This window comes from Pipra filicauda, unplaced genomic scaffold (genome assembly GCF_003945595.2).
Source record: "Pipra filicauda isolate LSUMZ 115617 unplaced genomic scaffold, ASM394559v2 scaffold5_size6683894_pilon, whole genome shotgun sequence".
Taxonomy (NCBI): Eukaryota; Metazoa; Chordata; class Aves; order Passeriformes; family Pipridae; genus Pipra; species Pipra filicauda.
This window is the reverse complement of record NW_024104754.1, coordinates 6,391,388-6,415,553: the sequence shown is the minus strand read 5'-3', so window position 1 is coordinate 6,415,553 and position 24,166 is coordinate 6,391,388. Positions and strand designations below refer to the sequence as shown.

The 24,166-nt window shown below is 38.7% G+C and overlaps 1 protein-coding gene across 10 annotated transcripts in view; it reads right to left on the bottom strand.

Moving 5' to 3' along the window:
• Positions 1–23,751, bottom strand: part of ABI2 (abl interactor 2) — a 69,589-nt gene extending 45,838 nt beyond the window's left edge. For 5 of the 10 annotated variants that reach the window (XM_027731402.2, XM_039387945.1, XM_039387946.1 and 2 more), the window contains exon 1: positions 23,591–23,750. In XM_027731402.2, coding sequence (XP_027587203.1) covers positions 23,591–23,707 — 117 coding nt within the window. In that variant the 5' untranslated portion in view covers positions 23,708–23,750. Of the gene's footprint in view, positions 1–23,590 lie in introns of all 10 variants that reach the window. The other 5 variants (XM_027731408.2, XM_027731404.2, XM_039387947.1 and 2 more) reach the window with 3 other exon arrangements.
• Between the last annotated feature and the right edge of the window lie 415 nt (positions 23,752–24,166).

The window sequence follows — 24,166 nt, the reverse complement described above, 5'->3', positions numbered from 1 at the left end:
CCAGAAAACAAAACAAATGATTAATTAGATGGAAATATTTCACAGGATAAATCCAGTCTGAGAGCTACAGCATACAGTGTAGTTACAGCTAGAGTGACTACTCTATACAAAGCTGGAGCTTTTAGATAACAGGAGAAGATCAAAGTTATTCAAGTCAGCTACAAATGCACAGATTTCACATTCAGTCAGAAAAGGCATGTGTTACATTCACAGGGCAACACTGTGTGCTTACTTTCAGACACTGGAGAATTGTCAACAGTTTCTACTTCCACATGACAGTCCAACAGTGGACACTAAGCCTAACACAGGTCAGGAATAATCACAAATGCTGACCTGAAAACATTTCTCATTTTTTATTAGACTGTATAAACCAAACTGCTAGCATTAGAAAGGATGTGGAATTCAACCTGCACTAAGATGACTACTTTTCATGTCAGGATGCAGAGCCTAGGCATCACTCTTTCTTCCCACTCTGGAAGTTCTGTTTACACTGCACAATTACATCACCAGATTTCAATAAGAAATGGTCTGGACTGCTGCCTATATAAGATATTTTTTCAGTTTAGGAATTAAATGTCTCAATGTTTATTCTCCTGCCTAGGGAAACACAATCATTTGTATTTATATAAGCAATAAAAAAACAAATTACAAAGAAGAAAAAACTACTGTACAGAAAGTGTGGGGCAGATGAGAGAATAAAACCTGCAGTAAGGTATCCAAAATGTCAAAATAATTTGGTTATATGATCGGCAAAAGGAAATCTTATATGGATACGGGGCATAAAAGGCAAGGCTAGAAAGAAACAAAGAATTTAAGGCATTCTGCCACCCCAAAGAGGGATCAGCCAAATCATAGTGATAAGGTCTGTTATACTACTATTAAGAACTTGAATACTTTTGTATAGAAAAACAGCTACTAATGGATAGAGAAATTTTTCAAGGAAACAAATGATGGGAGGTAACATGAGCCCTACATTAAGATTTACAGAACATCAACCCAACTAGATGAAATAAGAAATGCTACCAATGCTATCAAATTAGAAGAAAAAGAAAGACTTCAAAGACAGCAACATGTTAAAAAAGAAAAATAAGTTTCTTATGAATTGGAAAGAGCTAATAAAGAGAGGTCTGAAAGGAATGAATGAGAGCAAGCACTAAAAGCTGCTGGCTCTTTAGTCGGTTATTGTAACTAGGTTTTTCTCTGCTCTAGTTCTAAAAAAAAAAAAAAAAAAAAAAAAACAAACAAAAAAAACCAAACAAACAAACAAAAAAAAAAACCAAACTTACACAACAAATTCTATTAGATGAACCAAAAAGTCTGGACTGAGTTGAGAAAAAAACCTGTGTTTCTTATTACAGAAGATTAACACAAGTTGTTGCCTTTAATATCAATATGACACCAGCAAAAATTCTTCCAAGACTAAATTAAACATTACATATCAAAGGGGAGAAAAAAAATAGAGTTTTTCATTCCTGAGGCTACTATCATTCACATCTGTTCAAAAAAGGAGTTCTGAATGGAAAAAATCTCAATTTACACTCAAATCGACTCGTCAGCGTACAACGCATTTATGCAGTAATATTTAGGTATCGAAGTGGAAGCTGAGTTTAAACAGTTTGACACTAGACTGAATACACAAAAAGGCGTGTCCAGAATATATTAATCACTTTCCCAAGATATACAGCATCTCTTGCTATTGTTCAAAACAGTACTGTTTAGTGAAACAAAACTCATATTCAACATATGCGATGAAAAAGTAATAATAAAATTTAAAAAGTGAGACAGAAGATGAGTTTCATTTAATGAATATAACAGTTGGGGTTTTTGATTACTTTTAACACAAACCCAAGCCATCATTTGTCTGAAGACCAGCTAGCAAACCCCCTAAGGTTTCTGCTGAGGTTGCATCAGCTTCAAGAAGCCCCAAGAACAAAAGCTGCACACTACAGAGTTCAACAAGCTTGCATTATTCAGTACAAAATGTGCCCAACTGTGATACTGACAAAGCACACTTCAGTTTTCCTGTGAAAAATAGATGGAGCTCTTATATCATCCTTTTTCATTTTAATTGTTGCTGAATTCCTTGAAGTTACTGGAAGCCTCATACATAATTAAATATTTTACACACTTTTATTCAACTGCACAGATGGCATTTGCTCAGCCCATTCAAGTGTTTTCTGAGGTCCTTTCGTGAACTACAAAAAATGATTGAGAATAAAACCAATTAATCCAATAATTATGTCAAAATCATGCCAAAGAGTTACATAACTGTCAGTGAAAAAAACAACAGTTTTCTGTTTTAACGAACTCGCTCATTAAATACTTACTTGCTAAAGAATATCCCTTACTCCTCTTTCACTACCAGAACTGCTCATTCCCAGCATGAAAAACACGTACCATCCAATTCATAAACAGCTGGTCTATAATGCAGGTGAGACAAGCATGAAAAAGCAGAAGCAACCACTGACAGAAAGAAATGAGCTCTCCCAGGGCTCCTGAAAAAAAAATAAGTGCCATAGAGCTCTAAGGCACTTATTCTATTCTATAGCACCAGAAAAACCCAACATTTCCCTCTCGGATGTGCAGAACAACCCATGTATTCCCATTGAACACTGGGAAACTCAGTCTACCTGTTTTTTAGTATAAGCAAAGCTGCACAGTACTTTTTTGTTCTCTGACAACTGTAATAGGATAAGTTCTACACTATTCATTTCCACGTGTTAACATTTTTCTCTACATAATTGGTTATTCACATAATTATTGCTGCTATCATTATTCTAGGAAGAGGGAAGGTTAGTTTGATCACTTAATCACTCTACTCAAATGTATACACATTTATTTTAAAATTAAGGGGAGTTGGTAGCCATTAGCCATTTACATGTACTCTGCACCCTGAACACTAGGAATTAATCAAATATTAAGTAACATAAGCAAATAGTTTGGACACAAATGGAAAACACTGCTTCACACATACCCTGCCACAAACCCACTGGTAAGTTCTCTGTCAGCTTTCTATTATTCTCCATTCAAAAGAATACACAAGCAGCAACACACACCGAGACCACGAAACTGGGGAAGCAACAAGAGTAACAGGACTGGTAATTTGGCATACAACTTAGTGGAAATGGTAGATCTAGACTTTGGAGACAGAATATTTTTACTTCACAATATTTTTAGCATGACCTTATCTGAACACCCAACTATGATTAAAGTAACCTGACTGAATACTCTTTGCCCCATCTCTGAAGAATGGAGCACAGCATATTAAGTCTCCTAGGGACAATAACGAGCTACTCTCAGGAGTGACAATATACAATGCAAGAATCAGCACTCAATGAAACTTGAGTTGAGGGTGGACCATCCAGGCAGACAGAGGTTGCAGTCAGGCACCTAAACCATCCCACCTTATAAACATCTGTCAAACTGAAAAGTGCTTTCTCCACAATTGCATCCGAAGTCTCTACTCAACATCTACATGAAAGCAATTAACCTGCTGTTCACACAAAGTGCATGTAAAATTTAAACACCTTTAAATGTGAAGTTACTAAAGTAAACTCTTCTGAATACAACTGAAAAGAAATGAGATTAGGACTATTGTCACAGCACTGTGAATTCTATATATCCGAAATCTAATAAAAAATGTCACCTTTTGACAAGAGATCACAGTAATATAAGCACAGCAATCAACAAAGCTGTATAAGGAACACTGCCAAACATAATCATTACAGAAGATACTGGTCTTAGAATTAAAAATGCATCAAAAAGTATTCACTAGATTTTATAATTCAACAACATTCAAAGAGCAAGTAATAAATGTGATATTTCAAAAAAGAAAAGTAATTTCCAAATGCAAGGTTATTCACTTATATGATATATAAGTGTATATAATCTTATTACAGTGCTATAAATAGTATTATTCCCTTTTTAGTTAAATTATAATTTAGCTTAATTTATCTGCATGCTAATAGCAAGCACACCAGGTAAGGAATATACTCTTAGTATTCATACTTTAATAAAGCCCTTGATATCAGGTTATTCTGTTTTTCCAGATTATTAAAAACCTGTAATGATGCACTAAATGTCACTAGAATTTCTTGATTGCAAATGTGACTTCCTAATTTTTAGGCCATCTGAAACTCAGTATCAATAATCCACTGCAGTCTGTATCAGGTCATTTGCATTAAGTTGCAGCCTTTTGGTTCACTGCAGCAGATTTATTTAATGTTTTCAGTTCTGTGCTGGGCCTCAAAATGTAGGTTTGATTAACAGCTAGGAAGGCTCCCTTTCAATTAAATATACATGGAACCTAACCTCTTAAATGGAAAAGCAACTTTTAAAAATCCATACTCATTCAGGGTTGCCAGTGAGGGCAAAACTAACTCACTGGTTTGAAATCTATGACAAGAATATCAGTCTACTCCACCCAAGAGAGAAACATAACAAATGATAGCTGAGGACAAGCACAGCTTCCCTGACATCTAATCACTTGCACCACTGTTTTCATGCTGCTTGCATCACTGCAACAAATGTGTCACCTGTTTTCCTTAACCATCGCCAGGATCAAACTCAGTATTGATTTCCATACACTTACAAGCACAGCTGACCAGTTTTTACATGCAAGTGTCCTGCTCTCACCAAAACTGGCAAGTTCCTGTTCCTTCAAAGTAGAGCCCAAGTCCTGTTTATGCAAAAATAATAAGGCATGCTGCATTCAGACAAACCTACCAGACAAGGTTATAAAAATGTTTGTTTATAACATCAATAACAAGTTTAAAGTGATATATCACAAGAAGTATCACCAGAACAGCATACTAGCATCCAAATGCATTTATACAGTTAACACGTTGTATTAATAGTTACTCATCACTGCTGTACGGCATCAGACGTAGCTCTTACTCGAGAAGGCTTCTCTCACTGCTGCTTCCTATTCCCCTTGTGCATTTAAGATCCCCTTCTCATTCTGTTAAACAATGCAGGTTTCACCTTACTCTGGTAGCTCTTCTGCAATAACACAGCTGAGAGAAGTGGATTGTTTTCTAGTTCCTACATCAACATCATTAGAGTTCCAAACACAAGGCCAATTTTGGTTTTAATACCAGTACAAAATCAGCATATTTGTAGCCATAAGAGGCTAGGACAATACGAATGCACTGAATTAAGAATCTCAGAAACAGCAAAGTTTTGCAGGTTTAACTCTACTATCTCAGGTATCTGCTGTTCCACAATTCCTTACTCACCAAGGATGCTTTAGTGTGCAGACGTTTCACTGAGTGTACAAGTCAAAATTGTTGATTAACTCAATTCAACTCAAATTTAATTTTACAGCTACTTGATAAAAATAAAGCAAGTCATAGCATTTGCAAAAATTACTTTTCAGATGCAAAGTAGCTTTCAGAAGTAAGAACAAACAACAATCGTATAGTAATTACATTCTGCTGTACAAAAAACTGCTATTTCCACAAACTGTTTTGTCCTTAGCAATATGAGATGAACAGACTTTTATCTCTCTAAATCTCACAAAATCTATCATTTCTAAGAAAGGATATCTATTTCAGCTTCCCAAAATATTATGCAGTCACAGGGGTTTATGTAACATCTGAGTTATTTCCCAACTTTGCCAGTTTCTTCCTTCCACTATAAATTCCCAATTCATTACATAGCAATGACTGAGGTCAACTAATGGTTTCCATTTAGAATCACAGGCAAAGTGATCTGTGGCAGTAGAAGCAGATTCTGCTTCCAAGTGTCCACTGCCAGACATCACAAGCTCATAGCAAGAAAAGCTAAGTAGGACACACAGCCATATCCTCACCATCACTGTTTATAACCTCATATCCTACTGTAATCAGTCAGATGACACATGTAATTGCCAGTGTATATACACCCTATGCAGCAAATAGTTCCCAAAAGAGAGACAGGCACGTGTGGAGAGAACACCCACATCAGTTACCACAGCAACCCTGAGCTGTGCTGCACAGTCCCATTTCCCTAGGCACTGAAAGCAGTAAGGTAGCCCAAGGAACACGAGCTGCTGGAAAGCCTTTCCTGTGTGTCCGCAACAAATATAGTCCTGTTATCCTCCGAATTCTTCCCACATTGTCAAGCCAACTAACACGAGTCTTTCAATTGCTATTCACCGTCTCTACTTCCTCACACGAGCAAGCCCCAAAATTTTATCATGTTATTTTACTTTAAATTAACTACCTTTGATAACTGTGGCTAAAAAAAAGCTTTAGAGAAATAAACAGGCATAGCTATCAGGTAACAGAAGTATGCATTTCAAAGACAGTAGAGAGAGGAGAGGGCTTAAACTAACTGGCGGCAGGAATTTGCATAATCACTCTCCATTTTCTAGGAAATAAGGACATTTGGATTACAGAAATTCCTTCACAGTGATCAGTTAACCCTAAATAGAAATTATTCTTACTTTTCAAAGCTGCTGCCAAAAGGAACATACTGAAAGGACATACTGAAAGGAACAAACTGTCTCCAGATACATGCCCGCAATCTGACAGAAAAAACAAAAAAAATATTTTATTTCATATGAAAAAGTAGAGATCAAAATAAGGAACCTTCATACAACAGCTGCAATATACTATACTCCTCTAGGAGGCAAAAGAACCACTGGCAGCATATCCCAAAACCTAGAGATTTACGCTCAAATTAGCAGAGCCTGTGAGAGCTGCAGTGGCAGTTGATAAGCTCTACAGTACAGAACTAAAAATTCAGAAGGGGTTTTCCTGCATTTCTCCACAAAAAGTTGCCCAATCTCTCTCTCTTTCTTTTTTGCTTTTACACAAACAGACAGGACAGCTTTCCTTGCCTTATGTAGAACCATCCACCGGCCAAAGCCCCCAGCCCCTCCAATGCTACACCATGGCACATGCCAGAGTCCTATCACCTAAAATGCACGTTTGCATTCCATTACACAACCAGACACTAACATAGTCTTGTCTGACTCTGAAAAATCACAACTCACAGGCCTTTTTCCTTGCCCTCATTGGAAAAGCTTGTCAGAAAAGAGGGCAGAAGCAGGCAGCAGGTCAATTTGTTCTTGATATCTATGTTCATCCTGCTGAAAGCTGATCTCTGTTCTAAAACCCATCTGCTGGCGGTGGCAGTAACGCTCAATAATACCCAACCATTACTGAACCCAGGATGAAGACTAACTAAACAAACTATCATGATCAACAAAGAAAGTGAAAGAAAGCTAGTAGAAGTTCACTCTGAAATCTGAAAATCAAAACCAGTGCCTTCTCATTTGACAGATGTATTCCCTATATGCCTTGAGAGCAGCATCTGCTCGCTTTCTGGCAAAGAATGTTTTCACAACCTTTTACTCCTGTTACCATAGCACTGGACAAAACATTGTATTGGAAAAGTGAGAATGGGATTCTGGCCTCTTATGTAGAGACTGTTAGCCAACCCTAGATCTCTGTTCTGCACTCCTTGAGCAACTAGAGAACATTTTAGAAATATAAAAGTCAGGTCCTCAAGAGGAGTCTCAACCTAATTCCCAGTCTAATTCTAGACTGCTGGAAATAAGGTTTTTTTCAGAACCCTTCATGTTCATGTTTGTAGTAGAGTTGTCAACACATAAAAAACCAGAAGGTTCACGAGGCTCTTCGTTTTAACTAGACTCAAACTTTGCTATGCTGCTACAATTTAAGAATCTCAGAAAATAAGCTGAAAAATCAACCCTTTTCTGCAGGCACTGTAACTAGTAGTTATTCTTTTTCCCAGTTTAACAAGCAGTTTTGGTCCATTTACTTCAAAATTAGAAGTAAACCTTCTGTCAATTGCTATGTAGCTCAAGAACAGCAAGCCAAGTTGCTATATTCAACCTGCAGCATGTAACTTAACAATACAGCATCAAGTATTCTGTAATTATTTCCAGCAAGATCTGTATTTTACACACACATTTTCCTAAGCATGACCTACACTCACACTAAGTGCTGTGCTTCTTACCAAGAAAGACTATCCATGCAAGTGGTAACTTAACTTTTTAAAGCAAAACAAGGCCATTTTACGTGCATAAAAGGATGTGCATTTAATTTCCCATATTAAGTGCACTGCAACTGTAACACAGTCATCTCCACACAATTTAAACACTACTTCTTTTTACTTGCAAATTACCAAGTTATTTCTTTAAGAATTAACAAGTATCACACTGAGGTATAAAGAACAGTATGCTTGATAACCAAATCCAACTTTGGCAAGTTTTTCTCCAAATACAATAATTTTCACATTCCTAGACTGTATTTGTGCTGGAGGTCACTGAGCCATTTTGGAATTTCTCTTTAACAATATGAAGAGTTTTCTGTCTGGTAAAGAAAAACCCAGAACTTGAAACACAAACTGCCAGCAATAAAGGGCTTCTCGCTGAACTACAACGGCCCATTGTTCAGAACAGCAATCAGGATGAGCTTGAAGAGACTGTATTTTTCTGAAAATTCCTTCAGAACAATATCAGAATTTCATACAGTGAATGTTTACAACTGCTGTCTTAAAGCAAAGCACTGACATTGCCTGATAGCCAAAATAATGAAACTGAACCTCCCAGCAGAAGCTCTGTACACGGTTGTTTTCACTCTTCCACACAAAGAAAGTAGATTATGTACCAAATACCTTCTTTGAATCAAAAGACAGGAGGTTAATAAACTTAAATGAACATGACTAACCCCCAGGAGAATAACTGCAATATCAAACAAGAGTCTCTATGTCTAAAAAGTTAAGGTTCCTTTGATCTAACATTTAAATGTCAGTTGAAGACAACACTTAACTCCAACTGGTGCAAAAAACACACAAAATTACATCTTTAGACTCTTTGAAAAACACAACCTCAGCAATATCTCAGCCAATATACAGGAGACAAATCTCTGTGCAGGACCTTACAGAAGCAGCAGCCAAGGATACAGTTCTATCAGCATACCTTCAAAGAATCAAGTTATTTGGGATCCAACAGAAGACAGAGCTCTATAAACTTGGAAGCAATTCTAAAATGAAAAATAAGCACCAGATACAATGGCACAAGAAGTTCTACAAAGTCTGTCCCGAAAAAGTTGGTTATCACAAAAGCTGAAATGGTGCTTCAGAGAAGGACAGATGAATGAATCAGACAGGGCTGCTGAAAGCAGTACAGAGCATCTGCAACGTCCCAAAATTAACAGTTGCCCATCTTTGCACATGCATTAACGATGCTCCAGACCTCAGCTTTCCCTAAAGAACTTTCTGAACCACAAAAGCACCTGCAGGGACTATTTTAATATTATTTCACCAAAACACACACATATTTTTTCATGTGTCTATTTGTCTAATGTGAACCACATTTTCACCAGGCCCTTCTGGATTTGTTCAGATACTGATTTCTGCTCTTACTGGTGCTGTTCTGCCCAAGACCTTTATAAATATCCCTTAGTCTGTCCTATATCGACCATGATGCATTTTTTTAAAAGCGAGGAAACACCTTTTTTTTTTCTCTCCCATACTTACAGAATTTTTTAATAAGTAATTCCAATATTTATAGAATGGTAAGAATTCAAATTGGAAAGACAAGACACCATCTGTCACAGATATCTTGGCAGAAGCTAAAAATGTACTGCTATTTTTCCCCTATGACAGCCACATCCTGAGTAGCCCAGTAAAATTTAAGCTCAGAACTTTCATGAAGTAAATTAATCCATTATTATCCTCACCTAACAAAATTCCCTTTTCAGATGCAACAGTCTTAAAAGTCAATTTTCACAAACAATTTTCAAAGAAAAGTCATATACAGACTACAATTGTCTCAAATAGGGAAAACTCTTCCTGCTATACAATCTAAATTAGGTGACAAATATTTCAGGAAAAGAGTAACCATAGTCCTGCAGTTCAGAATCATCATACTGTTCCCCATCTAGGCCAAATTCCATCATCTCCAACTATAAGCAGCAACTGGTAACTCTCACAGTGTCAAGAGGTCTCAGCCACAGAACACATCACTAGGGCTGCACATGTTACATCAGTGGTGAAGGCAGCCTGCCCCACCAGCACACTTGCAGCCACACACACACCTGTAAGCACTACAGTGCAATGGAGTGGCTACTCACATCATCCTTAGATAATGTGTTACATCAAACTCACAGAAATCACGGATTATAGGATAAAAACTGGAAGTGACACTGCAAACTTGTGAAAGCAAGCACGACTCCTCTCACAGCAGTTCTGTGCTGTTACAGGGTATGAAGAATCACCATGACTGTGTTTACATTCACCATAATTATGACACAGAATGAGAATCTCAAACTTCACTTATTCACCCAGTTTCAATGTTCTTGTTCTGACAATTCTGAGCTCTTCATTGTCACAACAATAGAAACATTAGAGAAGTGCAACAAAAATAAGACTTCAAATGCTAAATGATTTTTCTATGTCACAAAAGGTTCTCTTGCCTTGCTTTTTTTTTTAATATGAATTCATTTTTCAAGTTGTCTTAACAGATTGTTACAACTGGATATTCAGCAAGTTGCATACCATCAGAAAAAAAAAGGGCTTTCTCTATACCTTCATGAATTAAAAGTGCTGCACAAACGAGCTTTTCATTTGACAAGACATGTTTAAGTAATATCACCTCTCTACCCATCTATTCATGGCAATAAATAAAACTATCCTGGAAAGGAGAGTTTCACAACATAAAACAGAGGTTTTAAGACAGAGAGGCACTGAGAAGGCAGGAATTTTCAAGCTGCTTTTCAGACAAGCAATTCTCTCCTTTAAGAAGAATGATCTGCCAACTGCATGACCTCTAATCCTCCACCTTCCTACACACAGGCAGTGGGCTTCTTTTGCAACACTCACCATCTTCCCATCATTTCACTCAACAGTGTGTCCCTACAACTCAGGAAATACCACTTATTTTCCCCCCTACATTTAGCCAAAGAACATGCAAACAGTTCTCAAAGGTCTATGTTCAGAGCCTTAAGAGCATGTGAAATCCAGACCAAAAGGTTCTGGGAAATAAACTCCTTCCACTGTTTGTACACAAAGTCCTGAATTTTAAAGTATGAGATGCAGAGATGACGTTATAGAAGAGCTGTGTTATTAAAACCAACAGAATTAGGTATAAGAAGCTCAAGCTGTGATTTGGTTTGTGCAGAGGCACCTATCTATTCAGAGCACACACAAAAAAATGCAGTTTGACAAACTAACACAATATATCCAAACAAAAAAACCCTGAATAATCCTTGCATTTCAATCTCCTCAGCTTAACATCTCCATCTCCAAAATAAGCTAAGTAGCAAAAATAATTTTCAGAATTTTGGCCTTTCAGAGCTGCCCTTGGAGTTCATTTACTATGGGGTAATGCCAAGAGGCCTGAAAACTAAGGTCAAATCAGTTCACCACAGTAAGACTATCATTTCTCTCCATTAGAAAAGAAAAAAAAAAAAAAGGCATTTTTGGGCTCCTTTATGAAAGGGGGAATTGCAGTCATACCCATAAAGTTATTTTGCAGTAGACTCCCAAACCAAACTTCAGATCTAAAACTGGGGCTTTATCTCTGGAACAGCTTTCTCAAATGATAAAACATATCACACTGCTTATGGAAAAAGAGAGGTCCAAAGAAACTCCTACTGCTGCCTGTATCATTATACAACCTCAAGGGTGGCACAGGAAATGGAAGAAAATGTTGGTTGGCTTAGTGGGTTTTTTAATATAATTAATTTAGTAATAATTTCCTTAAGTATGTTTTTAATTTTTAAGATATCGTGTCACACTGAAAACCTGATTTGAGATTATACACTGAATATTAAAAAAATGAGCATGTGGCAAATAAATCTCTCCTTCTTCTCTGGGTCCTTAACACAAGATACAACTGAAAGAAGACTAGAAAATTTCATGGAAGGTGAAATGCAAGGAATATATTACCCTTTGTTCATCATAAGAAAACAAGGTAAACTCCCCTTTATAGTACTTTTCAGTACGAGTGGATTTTTGGCACCGTATTTCCCATGTATTCATGTAATGAAAAAAATCTTCTTTTATATATGTATAAATGGTTAAATAAATTATAACTCTGCATTAATTATCTATCTGTTGATCAAATGAGACAAATCATAAGAGCCTGTCTTGCATAATGCATACAACTTATAAACTTTACCTAAATAAGGGGTCTTAATACGCTACAAACATTTGTATCAGGCTCATCACAGTGAAGAGTTCTGTTTTCAAGGACCTGCATTTGGTGCACAGATGACCATAAAAACGAGAAAAACAAAAATTAAATGCTTACCCCTCCCTCTTTCCCCAGTCATCAAAACTCAATTTGCCCTACTGCATTTGTATTACATATTTAATTATTGACTATAATAAATGTAAAGATTGCATACATATTTAGGAAATATAAGACTGAAATTTTAAGCAGATCATAAAATGGTAATGATTTACAATAATTCTATTAACTCATCCCATCAAGTGATTATAGAAGTGTTCTCAATTTGGAGATGATTTAAATTAATTATTATCACCACCAGACAACTATAATAGCAATTCAGAGTCTATTGGTAACTTTCTACCTTCTCTTATCCGAACTGATTAATTATATAGATGCACATACAGTCAGAAATAATTTCCTCTTTCTTTCAGGAAAGGACTGCTCTTATGCCAATGGACTCAGAACTTGATAAAAAAGGCTGTAAAACCAACATCCTCACTAGTTTAGGCTGACTGTACACTACTGTGATCCAGAGCTTCTGCATGCTCAATCATCCTGCCCCTTCAGAGACAAAGTCACTTCATGGGCATCACATCCCTAAGGACACAAACACGAGTAAGCCTAAATCTTAGAAGGTAATTTCTGAGATCACTAACACATGAACAAAGTGAGAAAACTGAGAAGTATATCAGAAAACATTGCACACTGCTTTATCATAAATAATAAATAAATGTAATGTCACAGTTTTATGCTTCTCTACAACTCCATTCACTCCCAGTTCTCTAGTTATTAGTCATGGTGGAAAAATCCCAATAATTTCACTATCACCATTTCAGCACTCACATATATACTCCATCATATAAAAATCTTTAGCCCTCTTTCCCACAAATTAAATTTATCTAGATCTTACTTAATTGACATGAGTAACTTGACATTTAATTCTCTCTCCTTGGAAGGCCAAACCAACACCAATTTGTGCAGAAAGCATTTCAAAGGAGACAAGATATATGGTATTCAGGATACAGAAAATACGGTATTAAATAGAAGCAATATCCCAATAATCCAGTGAAATTAATTACAGTGGACAATACAAAATACTACATGTAACAGACATAAAACTCCAACATGGGAGAAATGCAAGGCAAAAACATACGAAAGAAAAAGATAAAACTGCTTATATTCTCGTTATTTATTTTAAATTTCTAGCCTTTTCAGAATACCATTAAACCCTTAGCTGTGAGCCTTAGCTCATAGCAATAATTCCATAGATTATATTAAGTAGCATTACCTCTCAAACTAAATTTAGTATCCCTGTGCTTTACCCAGAAAAGTGGCAAACCAGTGTACATAGTTCATACTTTTCACAACATTATTTGCATAATCTTATAATTCAATTTCTCTGTCCACAATAACAACCCCTCTTTGGGCATTTTTCAATCTCTCTGAAGCCTGTCATCCACCTCAGCCTCCTCTTCTGCTGTTAGCGGTGAAGGGGAGAAGAGGTTGGCTTTTGTTTTTACTATTTCTCTTTTTTTCATACATTTATAGTGAAAATTACTGTGAGCTTTCCATAATGGCAGGATATCTTTAGTATTCCATTAAATAAGATGAGGTTTTCTACTTTTGGCTAAACATTTTTGGTTTGCCCCACACACACACACCCCCTCCAGACGGAAAAATATATGCTGACTGATTCAAGATAGCCATTTAATTTGGGATATTTAACATTTTTACACTCTCCATAAGTGGCAGCAGATCTCTGTTTTTTACACAATAAAAAACAGATAAGACAACAAATGCTGCACTCGGAAGCAAACACTCTGCCTCACATATAAAGCTATATAAAGTTGCCACCTAGCTAAAAAATTGAGTGAATTACAGATGTTGCAACACCCAATGCTGCTCAAATTTACAGTTTAAAAGGACACACTTGGAAAATAACTGAGAATGTGCACTGTATATTCAGTAAACACATAATATTTAATGATTATTATTAAAGCAAATCAAGACAAATCAGTGTGCTTTGAATTCATACTAGACTACTCACTAATAAATGGCTTTGTATGTCTTGTTCGTTAGACAGACTAAAATTTTCTGTATGAAAAGAGATCAGACTCAAGAATATTATTCCAGCTATGTTTGTATATTCCTGTCTGGCAAAACCAGCAGCATCAAAAACAGACTTTGATTTTTTCATAAGACAGACGAGCACTAATTCCCCTTTCAAAAGTCATGTATTACCTAAAAGTTATCAGTCATGACCCTTCATGTTTAATAAGTGTCAGCCCCTACTGCTCTCAGTTTTCACCAGGACAGCACAAACACACCTGACATTTTCACTACTGACCTTCAGGCCCAAAGAGCAGCACTGCTGCTGCTGCAAAGAAGCTTGAAATAACCAAGTTTGACACCTGTTACCTTGATGGACTTCTCACTTACTTTAAAATAGTCAATCTAAAAGTTAACTGCTCTCAGCAGGGATGGTCCCACTGCTTCCATACTTCATTCCCTCCTCCTCCCTTACTTCACACTCCCACCAACCCTAAGCAAAGCAATGATGCTGCTCTTGTCCTAGTTAGTTTTCTGCTGGTTTAGCTAACTGAATGAGCCCGGCCCAGGGATACAGTTTAAAACCCAAAGCAGAAAGATCTTATATCGGCTCAGCAATCTTGTCCCTAAACAGCAAAGCCTAACACATGCAGCTTTTGAGAGGCACTGCTTTAATTTCTAACCACCTGACATTCCAAAGGTTTCTAGGTGGGTAGCAGGAATAATTTACACACTTAGCAACTTTAAATGCAAGTTTTCAAATCTAAAAAAGGCAGCCTTCTTCAGGATGGTTCAGCAGGCAGCCCATTCAATCTCAACTCTTCAACACTGCCCCATTTAAAACTGAACAGAATTAAAATACTTTTGGTAACAATGGCATGCTGGTTGCAATGAGCATCTTCAAACAAAAGAATTTCAGGCTTCCCTAAAATCTGTTAATAGTATCAGCAGGAAGAACAATAGCCATCGTCTTATCTTCTATGAGTCTAGTTTTAAAAACCTGATCTGTAGTATAAATCACCTTTGACAAAACAGCAGCCAGCTCAAAAAACAGACAAAAGACCCTGAAGTTATCACCAAGAATTTATGCAGACTTCATATATATAATAGCAATAAATTCACAACAAAGTTACAAAATGCCCTAATAAAAACCCTTGCATTTACCTAGAAGAGTTTTTAATTTTAAGAAAAAAATACCAAATTTATGAGTTGGCACAAAACTAGCTACGGCTCTGTGTATAATCAACACACACAGGCTACAAAAATCCCAGACCAAGTAGTATTTGTTCCTCATCCTGCATTTCACTGAGCATAAAACAACTTCACTACCATAAGACTAAGCCAATAATACGGCAAGCACCTATATTTCAAACTGAAATACCATTAAGAATAGATATTACAATGACATCTACTGGGAAATAAGCTACAGGAAAATGGAATAGCATGTACAGAATCTACATTTCAGAGCACACCACTATAAATTTGACAGAGCAACTTACTCATTGCACCTGGGAAACAGAAAATTCAGATTTCTCACTGAAACAGGCACAACTCATTTGCAAGAACATATTGGTCCATTCACTTCAAGAAAGAATTGCCAGCCTAACCTGTGAGAACCCTGAGAATAGGAAATGTTCCTAAATTCAGCGTACTGTGACTACATGCTTCATCTACTGACATGGAGTTTGGCTTCATAAAGTAGCCCAATAACTAAAATTCCAGGTACAGCTATCCAACAAAATTTACAGAACTTAGATTACTAAGCAAGAGGTCAATTTCAGGTGTGTAATTAAGTGTGAAAACACAGTATTCAAAAAAAAAAAAGGGCCAGCAGACTCTAGACGTAGACACTACTGAAAATTTGCTGCAAACATGATACTTAAATCAATGTTTTCGTCAAGAAAATATTCTGCTGAATATAACAGAGTAAGATTTCACTTGCTTAAAGCACTGACTGGAGAAGCTCTTGCTTTACAAGGGGCACCACTTCCTGCCTTAAAACCTACAGCATTAAGCCACAAAGATTAATGACTGTAAATGCAAGTAAAACATAAGCAAAGGAAAATAAATGTTAGAGAGCTGATTAACTGTAGGATACAGAAGCTTGCTACTCTGCATTACAATTCTTGATCAATACAATTCAATAACTACAATTTGAAAATTAACTAGAGAAGGGAACAACTAGAATGCCACTTGCAACTAACATTTAGTGTTTCAACATTTACTTTATATTAGCAATACCTGCATACTTACAAATTTTATTTTCACACCTATACATACAGTATTACCATCAGCAACTTCCACTAATAAAATGGCTCATGCTTTTCCCATATCCACTCACTAGAGAATCAATCCTGCCCTTCCTGAACTCCAGGTTGAACTTCTGGCACTATTTGAATGCATTAAATTAGCTTTCCTGGCAAAACACAGTGTGGTTAATGAAAAGGAAAAGTAGACTGGTTGAGTGATAAATCCTTCACCAACTTTGCCAGCGTCATTGTCTTAAAAGGAAATTCTATATCTAGCTTATCCTCACTAAACTTGCCAAACCTAACAACAAGTCACCGTGAACCTTCAGAATCAGAATAGAGACACACAATTACAATTTATGCAATCATTTTAATATAGTTACACTCCAACAGACATATATTGTGACTGAACTACTACCATGGAATTTACTTTCAGAAAACTAGATCAAAGACATAAAACCAACATACTTTAACTACTTTTTTCAAATTTTGTAAAAAATATTGAAAACAAACTTGGTTTCCCTTCAGAAAATTTTTCTTTTTATATACCCTGACAATGCATGGGAGACTATCTATCTCCAAGCAACAGTATCTGACAACCTTTCTTTAAATTATCAGGTCCTTAAAGCTTAGACACTTGGAGATACAGTAAATAAAACAGAAGGAGGAAAAGAACCAAAAATTATCATTAGTATTATTACTGGTTCCTTACAATAGCACCAGAGTCCACCATCCAACTACTTCTCCCTTTTACCTTAGTGGAGAAAAGAGGACTGTGAAAACACTTGCAGGCAGAGGTGAGACTGCAGAGAGCAGCAAGACTTTCACTTAGCCAGCTACTTCAAATTTGCAGAACACATCACTTCTCGAAATCAAAAGAACAGTGGCTGCATACAGTCTTAGGAATCGCTAAGCTGTCTCCTCTTAATTATTGGAATTTAGTGATGATGACAAACACAAGTGAACATTAACCCAAACTGAGTGCATTGAAGTAATATCCCCTCAGGCACACCTTCTGAGTTTACATGGCAAGGTTTTGGTAGCGGGGTGGTTGCAGGAGTAGCCTCTGTGAGGTGAGATCAGGAGCTGCCCCCATGTCAGACAGACAGAGCCAGTTCAAAGCCAGCTCCAACACAGACCCACTGCTGGCCAAAGCTGAGCCAGTCAGCGACGCTGGTGGTGAACGGGTAAAAAACACTGTGAAGCAGCTGTGACAGAGGAGTGAGAAAAATGTGAGAGAAACAACCCTAACAGACACCAAGGTCAGAGAAGGAGGAGGAGGTGTTTCCACACACTGGAGCAGAGACTCCCTTGCAGCCCATGGAGAAGGCCATGGTGACACAAGTTGCCCCTCTGCAGCCCATAGAGGACCACGGAGGTGCAGAGATCCACCTGCAGCCCATGCCAGGGCAGGTGGACATGCTCTGAAAGAAGCTGCAGCCTATGCACAGCCCACATCAGAGCAAGCTTCTGGCAGGACCTGTGGTCTGTGGAGAGAAGTCCAGGCAGGAGCAGGTTTTTGGGCTGTGGGGACCCATGCTGGAGCAGTCTGTTCCTGCAGGACTGTTGGGAAGAACCCATGCTGGAGCGGTTCTTGAAAAACTGCAGCCCACGGTAAGGATCTGCTCTGGACCACCCGAAGGACTGTATCCCATGGGAGGGACCCCACATTGCAGCAGGGGGGAAGACTGTGAGAAGGAAAGAGCAGCAGAGATAAAGTGTTGTGAACTACAGAATCCCTTATTACCTGTCCCCCTGCACCACTCAGGAGGAGGAGGTGAAATGAAGGAGTGAAGTTGAACCTGGGAAGAGGGGAGGGCTGGGGGAAGGTGGTTTTAGTTTTGTTTCTCAGTGTCCTGCTTTTTACTTTCTAATTGGCAGTGAATGAAATTAATACATCCCAAGTCAAATCTGGTTTGCCCATGACAGTAATTTGTGAGTGACCTCCCTGTCCTTATCTCAACCCATGAGCTTTCTTTCATCTTACTTTCTCCTGTTGTTTTCATGAGGACTGAGAGAACAGCTTGATGGGTAATCTGACAGTCAAGGTTAACCCAACACTGCATACTATTTCAAATTTAAAATAATGTGATTTTTATGAAGTCCTACCATAGCCTGATGGACCAGACATATCCATGTATTAATTCCTTGCACTTAGGAGTAAGATACTACAGCATATTGTCCATGCATTCATTACCACTGTTTTACTGGCTTGACAGTTTTTTTTTTAAAGAGTTTCATCTTGTCAGCATCTTTCTGAACTTTTGGACTAATATCCACTGGAGCTAATCAATACCCACTTTCATGTCTGCAGAACAAGTGTTCCATCACTGCTAAGATTAATCAACCCTTCACTAAAGCCGGATTATAAAATAAACAAGTTTAAGGAACAGAAAAGGTGAAAACAACTTTCCTCCGATACTCACACTTCGGGTAATTAAATAAATTTTACAAATCTAACTCAGTTGCCTTTGTTAGGTGATACATATTCTCAGTAAAGAGAACAGAGATCATTCTTAAACTTGTTTATAAACCATAATACCTGCAATCCCCTATATACTTACACAAGTTATATACTGGTACCAGTCATTACAAGCAACTCCACAGAAATTTCCCATTACTAAAGCTGTAACCACTAAATTGCCATTTGTAAAGGATCACCATTCTTGTAATTTAAAACTAATATGCTAATAGATGCCTCATTCTCTTGTCCAACCTACTGGAAGATGCTTTCAAATCTACAGCTACTTGGCTTTGCTTATAAGATCTAAGTAAAATCAACAGGTATGTGGAAAACAACTATGAAACTCATTGATCTGCGGGCTCCAGGAAAATTACTGAGAAAAGGTAGTTTTCACCTTTATGTCTATTTAAATAAAGCTATCTGCAGGAATGAAAGCAGGTCATTTCTAGTAATAAGTAAATGGATTATTCTTATTATTAAGAACAGAAATAAAAATCACCTTCCTACCCTTCCCCTCACAGACACCAAAAGAATGTTTTCTGTATATAAAATGCAATACAGTCAAGGCAACCTGAAGACTGTGAAGAGAGGAAAATTAGAAGCACCCTCTTCCTTTTCAGTCTCTAGAGCTGACAAATAAAGCATAATAATCTTGAAAAACTAAGAAATACAGACCCTTTTAGAAGAATCTGGACAACACAGCACACAAAATTGCTATGTTCCTTCTGAAAGCTGGGCAGGGCACAGAGGCTTGGCATTTTGCTCAGTTCTGCAAGCTAACTGTGGTGGCGGGACCTCCCCACACCTCAAATTTGCTCTTGCTAGATGCTTACTGGCTGAAATGCCTCCACCTGTTAATTTTTTCTGCCTCTTTCAACAAAGAGTTACAGACACAAGCATTCAGTTACTCTAGAAAGCTCCATGCAACGCACAAAATGAAAAGCTTGTTTTTTAAAAGAGTGATGATAATGAGAAACAAACAAAAGATTATTCCAGAGTAGACTTATACAGGACAAGCTCAAAGAAACTGAATGGGTCAAGACAGTGTTGGAATTTATATTAGTATAGCAGTAACATAACGTGCAAATCACATAATTGTATGGTCTTGTTACTTATACTACCGTAAGTAGAAATTTTCTTTACAATACCCCTGAACAAAATGAAGCAGGAATATGAAAATTTTGTAAACACAGCACACTGTCCAGTATAACTATTCTCTGTTTTCTATGAAAGCCTACATAAATCAATGTAGACTGCAAATATTAAGTACATCAGATAATCAAATTCTACAGAATTACTCTGTTGCACAGTTTACACTGAGACTGAACTTGGTAACAGAGGACAGCACTAGTACTTAAAGCATTGAATAGACAGTATAAAATTTAACGTGTGATTGACTTTGTGTCAGATACCACACAAAATCCTCCTAAATAAAAATGTGCACCTTCCCTTTCTCTCTAAGAAGCAGTATGACATAGAAATAACTGTAGGATTTCTCCAAGCTATTAGAAATAAGGCCTTCTCAGCAAGAAAAGTTATCTCATTTCTGTAATAAGACACACAGATGAAAGTGAGCCATTTATGCTTCAAACTGAATTATTTTTATCACCACAATCACAGAAAATAATTAAATTAATTGCTGTAATATGTAAGTTGATATCATACTTTATTTTTTTATTCTATTGATTTATTTTCTTATTTGAGTAGTGTCTCTTGAAAAATACATCACCTTACTCGGTAACTCATTGGCTGGAGGGCTGGGAGAATGACTTGACCAGTGGGAAATTTTAAAACAAAGAACCATTGGTGAAGAAAAACAAATGAAAAAACTTTTTTTGCCCAAACAGGAGCCTTTTGTCTTTTATTGCTGCAGGTCTATGTATCTCCATACAATTTTAAGCTGATGTGTTCTGATATACTACTGTATCACAGGCTCAAGGGAAGGATAACAATTTATGTAACATTCCCTGTTGCTAAAGTAATTGAGCTAAGTATCAATCATAATTTAGATAAACACTGACAAAATTTTTAAGAACAGATTTTTTAATTCATAAGCAGAAGTCAAATGAGTTGCAATTGCCACAACTGTACTACTATGAACTAGCAATTTTCATATGCATGAGATTACACGTTCCATTATTTTGAAGCTGCAAGGATGTTGCTGGGCGGAGGTGAAGAGAAAAAACACATTCACCTTAGCACTGAACTTCAAATTCTCTGTTACACTGACCTATGCTTCCAATGACTTTTGCAACAGTTTTTGTACTTGACAATAAAACCCCAGAGCAGTAAATGGCACAGAAAGGCAGCGGCTTGTCTACTGACAAATACAGGTCTTCAATGTCCCTCCTGCCACAGTGCCTGCCACCCTGCCGATCAACTTCAGCTCTCAGTCACGTCCTGAGCCTCCCCTAGGAGATCTCAAATATATCCACAACAAAATCTTCTGTCAACAACGAAACACTACAGGACTACAGAAGAATTAGTTCGTCTTCGCTACCTGACTTTCTGGACAATTATTCTTCCACATATTTCAGAGCAGTCACAAACCCATCTTCCCCACAAAATTCAAGACTACTGCTCTGAACGTCATTTGTCATTAATTGGACATATTAACTTCAGCATAATAAATGTCATTAGAAGCAAAATCACAAGTATCCAACTAATCAACAGCTATATCCATTTATCTATTCTTCCCTTGTAGAGAAGAAAAAATCAGCTTTGTATACAGATCTGGTACAGCGTTTACGTAGCTCTGGCACCGTGAAGGTAGGGTGGGCTTGCTGACAGATTTGTTACTGGGACACTCACATCACTAAATCCAGAATCCCCTCACACTGGACCTCTTCTCTACAATAAACCCACTTTACGATGTCCCAGAGAACTCCAAAGGCCAGAGCTTATCGCCTGGCTATGTTCTCCATTCCTCACTTGTTTAAAAATTTAAACATGTTCATGCTGTGACCCACACTGCACCTCACGGTCAACGTTCACAACACAATTTCATTCCTTAATTCTCACTTCCCCCTTAAAGCTCTGTTTGTCATGATCCTTGGATAAATTGCCAACAGTTGGGATATTGCTGTGTGGTGGTCAGAATCCATCAGGCTGACCAAGAGTGCCTCATTCTTTTCCTTCATTCACCATCTGTCTGCATCTGTCTCCTATCATTTCATACTGTCCTTATGGACTGTGTGCTGTCTGGGGCAGTAACCATTTTTTTCATTCTCTATTTGTACAAAACAGCATGGAGTCCTCTTCTGCAGTTTCATTAAAACATTAAAAGTGGAGCTGTTCAACAGAGATTTTGAACTTTGGTGTATACAAAGAACACAAAAAAAGGTCAAAGGAAAAAAAAAATCCAAACTACATGCTTTTCTTCCTCTCCGGTTCTGCCTTCCAATACGCCTCTCCCTTATTCCAGAAAAATCAGTTACACAGTTTTAAAAAAAGCATAAATTCAAACACATGTATTTCAGGTTATAACTGTAAGAAAATATTTCAACATATGTCTCAAAAAACCTAAGTCACACTAATTCAACATAGGAAAAGTTATTACATAATAAAATACATCTATATAATTTCACTGTAATTGACATGTTTTGTAAATGACCCAAAATGTGCAAAGTCTTCTCTCTAAAGGACAGCCGGTCATTCAGCAATTCAAAAGAAACAGTGAGAGCTTTTTTATAGGGACATTTTAAGTATTCTCTGCCACTGGTTAAACAGTCTCCCCCATTTTCACTGACAGAATAGTGTCATCACAGACCTCATCCCTCGCTGCCCTCTGGAAACCCATAAGAACTCTCCACTTCGAGTACTGAATGCAAAAATAATACTGGGACCCTCTGTAATTCTCTCAACATTGACACCACAAATCCACATCGCCCCCTCTGCCTTTCTCTCCTGCACACTCAGACCCATCTTAAGGTGTCTTTTTGTGTTTGTTTGAGGACAAAGTCTTTCATTTGGCCCTACCACCACTACCAAAGCAAATTGCCAATATTTTGCTTTTCTTTCCACTAAAAAGAGAAAGGAAAAAAGCAAAGTCCTAACACCAACCTGGTTTCAGAGCAGCCACCGCAAAAACCACACACTGCGGTAGCAACTTGTACTCGATCTCTTTCTCCCTAATTCTGTACCATCTCTTACTACATCATGGTTTCATCCTGCACCTACCGCTTGGTAGTTGCCCTTCCCATGGAATTCCACAGCCCTGCTCGGGAAGGGAAATACGAACCGACAGGCACATCCCTATTAAAACATATGTCATTGTGCCCTAAATTAACCGTATTTGCAGGAGTCAGCTATCCCTCGGTTTATCACCACAGCGCCGGCAGCAAAGGAGCGCGGAACGTGGGGAAGCGAACGAAAAGGAGCGACAGAGGCACAATCTGGAACGAACATTCACTCCCAAAAAGTGGAAGGCATTCAGTTTAGGAATCAATCACACATTCAAACGCCTCGTCACGCCGGGGCAGCTCACGCCGGAGGTGAACCAGCCTTCCTCCCCCTCCCCAGGCTGCAGCAGCCGGAGCTGCCGCCCTGCCGCCGCCGCGGGGCCGGAGCAGCCCCGGGAGGGGGCTCGGGAGGGGCTCCCGGAGCGGCTCCCGCGGGAGCGGCGGGGCGCGCGCGCACCTGGATGTAGTTGGTCTCGCAGTACTCGGCCACCCGCTCCAGGTTCGTGTAGCTGTCGAACAGGGCCCGGCGCCCCCCCGGGATCTCCTCCTCCAGCAGCATCTGTAGCTCCGCCATCTTCACATCCTCTCACCCGGTCGGTCTGTCCGTCGGTCGGTCGGTCCGCCCGCCCCCGGCCCCCTGCCCGCCCCGCGCGCTCCCCCGCCGCGCGCTGCCCCCGCCCCGCGCGCTGCCCCCGCCGCCCGGGCCGGGCCTCGCGCCGCGCGCACGCAGCGCGCGCCAGACCCCCACCGCGGCGGGGGCGGGGCGCGGCCGCACGGCGCCTCCCGCGCATGCGCCGCCCCGCGCGGCCCCCCGCGCGCGCCCACTTCCGTCCCGGCGGCGCGCGGGGGGCGACATCCGGGAGGAGCGGGGCTGGGGCGGGAGAGGAGGGCGGTCGGTGGAGCCGCCGTCCCGGTCGGGTCCGTTCCCCTCCGGCACCTGAGCTTCGGCCACCGCACCGCGCCGGTACTCCGAGTCGTAATAAATATTTACGCATCTTTTCTCTTTAGAGAGTCTTGGCTGTTTTAATCACTT